The following is a 9,396-nucleotide window of genomic DNA, read 5'->3' as shown; positions in this document are numbered from 1 at the left end:
TAATAGCTAATAAATAAATAAATAAATAAATGTATATATATATATATATATATATATATATATATATATATATATATATATATATATGTGTGTGTGTGTGTGTGTGTGTGTGTGTGTGTGTGTCATACACCAGCTCATTGTGGGTTTAGCTACACAAACCCAGTATTGTGGTTTTAGTTTGAAGAGAGATCATCTGAACACTCCATTACAAAACTGGATTCAACTGATTTCTTAAATGCAATTGATACAATACATTTTGGTTTGGAATACAAGCCCCGCGCGTGGCGGCATCACATTGGACAGTGCGCTGACTGATAGCACCGCGCCGCCAATCAGGAGCAGCCACAATCTTAACAGGGTAGAAGAGGCGGAAGTGTACATGTGTTTGTGGCCGGCATGGAGCTTTGCATGTTGATCAGAGTGGAGAAGTGCATGCTCACAGACACTTGTTGAGCCAAGACTGATGAGAATAAGGCGTTCTGTAACGGTTGTCTATTTTCCGTTTGCGACAGAATATTTTATCATGAGCTTTAGGGCTTAGTTCTGAGTCTCCGGTTTGATAGAAGCATGTTGCTCTCTGAAACAGTCTTTCTCCTCCTTTCTGTGGTTTTACTTTTAAATTTTAAACCTGGCAGCACCAAGGATGTCCAGGCTTTATGCTCCACTTGCACACGGATCGTGGAACATTTCAACAAGGTAAGTGTCCTAACTTTTTCAGGGTACGTGTTTTGCCTCTGCTGGATGTGGCTGTGACATTAGACTGTACTCTTACCTTTAAAGGGCCCATATCCTATATTTTCCTCGTATCTCATTTCCCCATGTCCACTTATGTTTCTGTTCTCATTGGCTGTCCTTTTGTTGGGGCTTTTTCAAAAGCAGTAAGGCTGTTTTTCCCTTTTAGTTTGTTATTAACATTGCATTGTCAGGTTTTCAGTGTTAAATACTTTTATGCAGCATATTCATATGGATAGAACCATATGCTTACATTGCCATTTTATTATATGCACATCTCCACAAGTTAGTGTGTTACATTGTGTGGTATGTTGGCGTGTGATCCATAGCAAGCAAGCCATACCATACTATATCTATAAGTCCTTGGGCAAAATCCTAATGTTTGAAATTATACGTCACTTTGGATAAGCCTTTATACCAAATGCATAAATGTGAAAGAAACACTTCACAATATCAGTATGATCTAAAATCCTGTATGAGGAAAAGTTTCTTATGAAAAAAGGAGCATGTGAATTCAAAAGTTTTTGTAGTGCATTTTTCATAGATGGCCAGGGAAAGGAACACAATATTAAGAAGTTTTCACTGTTCATCAACCACAAAAAAGTATTTTATTAAGTTAAAAAAAAAAGCAATTTATTGAAACGTTGGGGACCAGTTTGGTCCTTTTTGATCTAAATCACTGATGTTACTATATTGTGACTTTTAATGTGTTTGTCCTCACAGGGCTTTGAGAGGACTGCAAACAAAAACTTTGGTGGTGGAAACACTGCATGGGAAGAAAGAAAACTTTCCAAATATGAGACAAGGTGAGGTTTTATTTTCCCCACAGGGCTTGTGATCTATTCTGCATGACACATCTTAAGTACTTTGGTTACATTCATGTAAATGAATGCACAGACATCTGCATCCTGAATTGTGGGGACACACTGATATGGGGACGTTTCATGTATAAAGATGCAAATAAATTGCATTTTGTTAAGTACAGGGAGACTTCATCTCTTTTTTTCCCATCAGTTACAGCTTTTTATTTTTTATTGAGTTTAGTCACTTTTTGTACCACAATCAAATAACTCTGTGGTTCTTTTCTTTCTAGTGAGATCCGACTGACTGAGATTCTCGAGGATTTGTGTGACAGCAGCAGTTTTGAGTGTAATCACATGGTGGAGGAGCATGAAGAGCAATTTGAGACCTGGTGGTTCAAGAGGTCAGGAAAAAAGTCTTGGCATAAAACTGATTTTGAGATACACATTAATAATTTAATAATTTAAAGTAATTTGCTGTGCATGTATACTTATATTGATTATAAAATGATGTGTTTAACCTGATTACATTTCGAATGCCATTTCAGCTGCACTCCTCTGGCATGCTGTTTGTTTTAGTTTGAGTTTTGTCTCTGTTATGCATTGATGTGTTGATTATCTGATTTTTAGTGTTTTTCACATCCTATATATCCCCATTACTATAGTCTATGTAAGCAAATCTTATGACGCATTTGAATCATTTTCCAACAAATTAGATGCAGTTGGATGACATTTGAACTTTTTTTATATATTACAGGAAAACGAAGCACCCAGATCTGCATAAATGGTTTTGCATTGAAACCATCAATGTGTGCTGTCCCAAAGGAACGTTTGGACCAGACTGTAACTGTAAGTGATTTGCAGTGTTTTGAAAGACTTCTTGTCTTTTACTTTATCGTAAAATAACATCTTAAATGTTGTAAAATAACCTTCTTTTGTGTGTTTAGCGTGTGTAGGAGGGTCTGACAGACCTTGCCATGGCAATGGGAGATGTGATGGTGATGGGACGAGGGGAGGAAGTGGGAAGTGCTCCTGTGACATAGAATATGAAGGAGAGTTTTGTCTGGATTGTGCAGAAAGATATTACAGCGAGGAGAGGAATGAGACCTTCTCCTTGTGCAAAGGTAAAGCAACATTATATACATTTGTGAAAAGGGTCTTGTACTGTGTTGAGAATTTCACTAGTACCTGAAACAGCTAGAAATTTTGGTCTTGTTCTCTTTTCCCCCTTTCCCTCTCTTCTCAACAGAATGTCACCCATCTTGCACCAGCTGCTTTGGAGCCACTGCTCAAGACTGTGAGGACTGCAGAGATGGCTGGGACAAAGATGAGGAAGGCACATGCATTGGTGGGAAAATCACTTCATCTAATGCCTAGATGTCTCTTTTAAGTGTAGTTTCATGTGGGCAGATGTCGGTGTTGGTAGTGTATTGCCACATTTTGTGGATAAAATATAACCTGCAATATAGTGAAAACAAATGATTGTAAGTTTTATTATTGAAAAGAAAAATAGTTTTTGAGGACATTTATTTATATATAATAACTTTAATCAAGGGAACATCTTTGGTTAATGAAAATGCACTCATCCAGAGCCAGGTGCTTAGAGCATGCAATGAATTTTGAGTTTACAGACTCTCAATAATGATGAACTACAAAGTATTGTGGATTTTTTTTTTTTACTTGGAAACTGAATCTGCTGCTCCCTCGCTCACTCACTGAGTGATGTTTAAAAAAGTAGCAAACGGCTCTGGGGTCCCAGCTGATTTTAAGCCGGGGGAATGTGTGTAATCGAATAAAATAATGTTGAATACATGATAAAACCCATATATCACTCAATTCACACTGATGAACCATAGTGTATCAATGGTGGTATGCTAGCCATTATAAACACAGCAACTGACATTAAAGCACTTGTTACCAGAATCAATGTAGAATGCTAAAAATTGAGCTAATCTGGCTAAAGTAAGCAGGTGCTACCACTCGCCCTTATTCACCAGTAACTCCCAAATCTGGATTATAACACTGTCTTCAACAAAGATTGGGTTCCACCAACACAAAACTGAAGTGTAACTTCAGTCATTTAATCCACATGGCAACCAGTGAAAAGTACTTTACCAAAATTACCGGAATCTATGTCTAATGTGAAAAAGTGAGCTAATCTGGCTAAAGTTAGCAGCTGCAAACCCTGGCTCACTGATCAGTAACACTCAAAGAATATAACACTTTCGTCAACAAAACTATCACTAACTAGCACTGCCACACATGGGGGGGAAAAAAGGGCAACAAATACTTACTGCTCCAACTTGTGTCCTCATGTCTGTGTCAGCTCTTATACTAATTCTTGTATTAACTCTTGTACGGTTACTCTTTCTCGCTCTCACTCCCTCTCTTTCTCTTTCTCCTCCTTGCTCTCTCTGCCATATAATGTCCTTACCGGTAATACGGAACTAGATTCTTCTTGTAGCTAGGTAACCATCCACCTGTGAGCTATGTGCCATTAAGTGCAACCCATTTCTCGCGAGAATCCTCTACCCTCTGATTCAGAAGTTGCTTATTTCTGTAAACCAACAGAGGCGGATGCGTAGCCACAACAGAGGCTCTATTCTCCCTATCACTGCTCCATGGAACATTACAATAATTTAGAAGCTGTAATTTTAAGGTATAAATACTACATAGTGTTCCTTTAAGGTTGGGTAACTGGTAGTAAGTGATTAATAAGAGTACTAATTAGTTAGCCATCTTTTGATATCAGAAACAATAGAAATGTTTATAGTCCTAATTTTTAGCTTGATGTGTTCTACATGATAGACAGGTTTTGTCTAACAGATCTATCTAATAGGTTACATATATTCCCTAATTAACATATGGTTTCAGACATCAACGAATGCTCCGTCGACCCATCTCCATGTAAAGAGACAGAGTACTGCCTGAACTCAGATGGATCTTACACATGCCAAGGTTTGTAAAATTCCCTAAATTAATTCTGAGCACTGTGCACAATTAGTTTTAGTTCCAATCTTTTGAAATGTTTTTACAGGGAGCATCATATTGTAAAGTTGAATCAAATGCAAATGTGAAATTGATAAGTTGAAATTAATAAAGCTGTCAAGAAAACTTATATGGAATAATAAAAAAATAATCATAATTGGTGATATTAGTTGTTACTAATATTTGTATGTTATAAATATGCATGTTTGCAAATTGTGTATATATTTTGTAGTCTATATAATAAACACTAAGGACAATTGTAGTGTTCTAAAACTTTAGACTAACCAATAGTGACTCTCTTTCCAGTTTGTGACAGCAGATGTTCAGGTTGTAAAGGACCAGGGCCTGGAAACTGTACTTCATGCTCAGAGGGCTACAAGGACGAAGAGGGCACCTGCACAGGCATGTAACACCCTCCTGTGTCACCCTTGGAGAGACTCTGTGTTTACTTGGTGCCTGAACAAACTGAGGAACCTGATAAGTTTCCAAGTTAATGTTTCCAATCTTTTCTTCTCTGTAGATGTGGATGAGTGTGAGCTGCCAGATTCTGTGTGTACGGAGGAGCACCAGGAGTGTGTTAACACAAAAGGTAGCTACAAGTGCCAGTGCGCCAGCGGCTTCCAGGAGCAAGATGGAGTCTGTGTTCAGCTTCCAGAACAAGGTATCTGAATCTGCAAACATTTTTAAAAAATTCAGATTTTTGAATTGACCTTCAGCTTCTGTGTCTTTCTGTCAGTGATTACAGACAGCAATTTCACCCTATTTTTTTTGTACTTGGAAGAAAACGGCAAACCATCATAGTGCCTACAGTGTTTCAATTGGTCAGTAATATCATGTGCCAATAAAATGAAATCAGCTGCATACCTGAATGTGCTGAATAACCAGGTTATCTCAACAATTGATTGTTTTTCTTCCCTGATGGCATCGCCATCACCAACCCTAGTAATATTCTTAGTCATTTATGCTCTTATGACAATATTAGTTTAGGTAACACTTTACATTACAGCCCACTAATTACAGAGTATGTACCTGTTAAGTAAGCCGAAAATAAAATAAGTACTGAGTAAGTAAAGGGCATGATACTACAGATACATGGTTATTACTGGGTATCTTACAATTCATTTCATCACTTCCTCATTAGCCAGCTGTGTAAATATAATTCCTCAATACAAATAGGCTAAACAGTGTAAAATATCTCAAGAATACATGATGATAATTGGTGTGGCAAATCACATGTCCGGTACCTAAGAAGTACAAAGCACTATTAAAACTCTGCTAGTGCCTGTAATGAAAGTAGCTGAACATGTCCTTCTCTGTATGTGCACTGTAAATAATGTTAAAGGATCTATAATTATATTCAGAACTGCAGTGAATTCAAAACAGTAGCTGCATTTATTTATAAAATATTACAGTAATAGTCACTTGCATAAACTGTCATACTTTGAATCTATATGTTTAGAAGTACAATGGATTTGGAATATTACCTTATAATAATAATAATGCATTATATTTATATAGCGCTTTTCAAGAACTCAAATACGCTTAAAATAGTTAATACATGGAATAAGAGGTACTTGCTCTGTATTTACCCAGTAATTAGCAAGCTGTAATTTAAAGTATTACTTTATTTTAATATGTATATTTCTATTCCAACAGAGGACAGTGATGAACGACCTAAATCTGATGCTGAGGATTCAGATTTCACCGACAAAGTAACAGAGCGTGAAGATCTCTGACATTATTGCAGTAACTTGTCCTGGCCACCAGGGGACAATAACTGCTCAGAAATGTTTCCAGATTCATGTGGAGTACATGGCACTTACTGTACATACCTGAAACTCTAACTGCACTTCTGTCCTAGTGGAATACGGACAGCTCCGTTTTGAGTGTGGGAACGGGATATCTAAGCACATCCTTCCACTGCTGCCAGACTTCTGCCTCTGTCCCGGTTTTAATTATATTCAGGTTGTTTTTGTGAATTAAAATAAACATCATTCCCATATGTCTTAGTTTATGACATGGTTTTTGGTCGTTAAAGGGCAATTCCATTTATTTTTCAAAATATCCTTTAGAGTTTTTACTGTGGGCTGATGAAATGGTTGGTTATAGAGTATCTTAAAGACTCAGCTTTCCTTTCAGTGGTGGCAGTGGGATCAAGGGTTTGAGGTGACTGCATCACAAATTATATTTTATTCACATCCTAAACCCACCAGTGTACTAAACATGTTTTATTTATTCATTCATTGATCTTCTGTAACTGCTTCATTCTGTTGGTTTGCCTGCAGTCTATCCGGAATCATTGGGCGCAAGGCAGGAAAACGCCCTGACTGATAGCATGCAGATGTGGGGCCCCTTCAGGTAAACATGTGGCACTGCTGGCCCAGTGTCTGTACTGGCAAACAGCATGTAAGCCAAAACTGGTCCACACATTAAAAATGCTTAAATGGGCCATATCACAAAACAGATATGGCCCATTTTTGCCAAAGAAGGCTCTGCTAGAAGTTGCAAAACAGTTGTGAGCCAAATGTGGCCCAAAAAGGCAACAGGTGGGTCTAATTTGGTGTGTATGATGCCCACGAGTTGGAGTGGTCCACTCGAGTGCTGTTATTCCATGTGGAAAGTGGGCCGTGAAAATAGAGCGTATGAACCAGGCCTTGGGCAAAATACTTGTATCTGCGTGGACAGAGTGCCAGCCGTGAGCTTTTACATTCTCTAGAAGAGCTAGTAATAGCTTTTTGTGCTTTAGCTGTAAGAAGCATTAAGCACTTCATACATCTGACTCCTGTCATCGCTACTGCAAAGCATTCTGAATGCAGCATTTCAGGTTTCTCTCTGAATGATGTTCATTTATTAAACATTTAATCGTTTGAAAACCTAGTCAGAATTCCCCTTTTGAAGAGCATGACTATTCATTTGTACCCAGAAAGTATTTGTTTATATTTTATGTACCCGAAGAAGACAGTGTTGCCAATTTATGGGTTAAACTGCTATGATTTGGTTTTATGTATTTGAATTCATCCATCAATGCCGGTATGATATGACAGACTATCTTGTCTTTTTTTTTTTTTTTTTTCTCAATAAAAAATTTAAAATATATTGTTTTCTCTGTCTGAGTATAAGCAGTAGCATTCATGTTAAAAGCATAAATACTGCCATGTGTTTACTATGAGGGAGTAGGAGCTTCAATATCTCCTCCCACTGTTATGTGATGCCTGACAAGAAACATTTATCTCCCAAGATAGTAACTTTACAGGTGAAGTAAAAAAACCTTAACTTTCAATGGAAGTCAGTGTAAAAAGATTTTATTCCAAGTAATTTTGGAGCATTTCTATTGGTTCATGCATTACATCAAACTAAAAGTCGACAACGATTTAGATACATGTTTTTAATTGGATAGCGATATGTTCATGCCCTGTGAAGGACCGGCCCCCACTTCCAGGGTGTGTTCCTGCCTTGTGCCAAACGATTCCGGGTAGGCTCTGGTCCCGCCGCGACCCTGAACTAGATACGCGGTTACAGACAATGAATGCTTTAATGAAATATGTATTCATTCAATATAATTTTCTTACACACAGCTCCAGGGGCCTGGAGGTTGTGGGTTCGATTCCCGCTCCGGGTGACTGTCTGTGAGGAGTTGGTGTGTTCTCCCCGTGTCCGCGTGGGTTTCCTCCGGGTGCTCCGGTTTCCTCCCACAGTCCAAAAACACACGTTGCAGGTGGATTGGCGACTCGAAAGTGTCCGTAGGTGTGAGTGAATGTGTGTGTGTGTCTGTGTTGCCCTGTGAAGGACTGGCGTTCCCTCCAGGGTGTATTCCCGCCTTGCGCCCAATGATTCCAGGTAGGCTCTGGACCCCCCGCGACCCTAAATTGGATAAGCGGTTACAGATAATGGATGGATGGATGGATAATTTTCTTACGGTGTGTGTAGCCCTACACCTGTAGTATGTGAAGAAAACTTTAAAAAATAAATAAATAATAAATTAAAACCCCCTCTACAATCTACATTGATTTTCCAAAAAGATACATGTGTCTAACAGAGTGGCCAGTGAATGGAAACCGTGTGAAAACCTCAGCAACACTGCTGTAACAACAGGTATTGTGGCTGATCATCAGAGTTTATTTAAATGATCAGTTTCGTAACCATTGACTTTTTGACCACTTGGTGGCACTAAAAGATCACAATTTGGCTTTTGGATACATAAACAGAGCAGGGAAGCCCAAGTCCACACCCTGGAGGAGACCATCTATAAAGTCAACCTGCATTCATTCATTATCTGAAACCGCTTATCCATTTAGGGTCGAGGTGGATGCGGAGCCTACCCCAGAATCAGATTTACACATTTCACCATGTGCAATGTCTTTGAAGGACACGTTTTTGATTTTCCAAATAAATGAGCGCTGCATTCTTAACCTGGCAGTTAATTTAAAGTGACATTTTGGCCAAATATCTAATCTACAATAGGTTAATTAGGGTGACCAGAAAGAGGACACGTCTCGGGGGGAGACGCCCCTCGCTGCCGTTGTTCATAGCTGAACGTATGTGTGCTTTTAGGTCCTTTACACCTTTATTTGCTACACAAAACATGGGAATTACTTTTTTAATTCATCCGAGAACTTAGATTTACGTTTCGGCATAGCTGCTCAAGATGAGGGTAGGTACATGAGCTTTGTCTGACGTAAACAAGGACTACTGACGTGCAGACTGACCAATTAAATGTTTATAGAGGTTATCGACCAATAACGGTAGCTCTACAGTCAGACCGTCCAATCAGAATATGTTAAGCTACTTCACCACGCCCCCTTCTCAAGCGAACCAATCGGAGTAGGGGAGGGCGGGACTAGTTTGAACGAAAACGCTTCTCGAAATTCTATGTAAG

At 38.7% G+C, this 9,396-nt stretch overlaps 1 protein-coding gene across 1 annotated transcript; it reads left to right on the top strand.

Moving 5' to 3' along the window:
• The first annotated feature begins 354 nt into the window (after nucleotides 1-354).
• Nucleotides 355-7,565, top strand: creld2 (cysteine-rich with EGF-like domains 2). Its single transcript, XM_066668597.1, has 10 exons — nucleotides 355-696; nucleotides 1,456-1,538; nucleotides 1,826-1,936; nucleotides 2,290-2,381; nucleotides 2,480-2,656; nucleotides 2,782-2,880; nucleotides 4,407-4,490; nucleotides 4,827-4,922; nucleotides 5,041-5,181; nucleotides 6,177-7,565. Exons 1-10 carry the CDS (start codon nucleotides 568-570, stop codon nucleotides 6,254-6,256), a joined length of 1,092 nt encoding a protein of 363 aa, XP_066524694.1. The 5' UTR covers nucleotides 355-567; the 3' UTR covers nucleotides 6,257-7,565.
• Nucleotides 7,566-9,396: the final 1,831 nt, after the last annotated feature.

The sequence above is a fragment of the Hoplias malabaricus genome, chromosome 4 (assembly GCF_029633855.1).
Source record: "Hoplias malabaricus isolate fHopMal1 chromosome 4, fHopMal1.hap1, whole genome shotgun sequence".
NCBI classification, from domain to species: Eukaryota; Metazoa; Chordata; class Actinopteri; order Characiformes; family Erythrinidae; genus Hoplias; species Hoplias malabaricus.
This window is presented reverse-complemented; position numbering and strand designations above follow the sequence as displayed.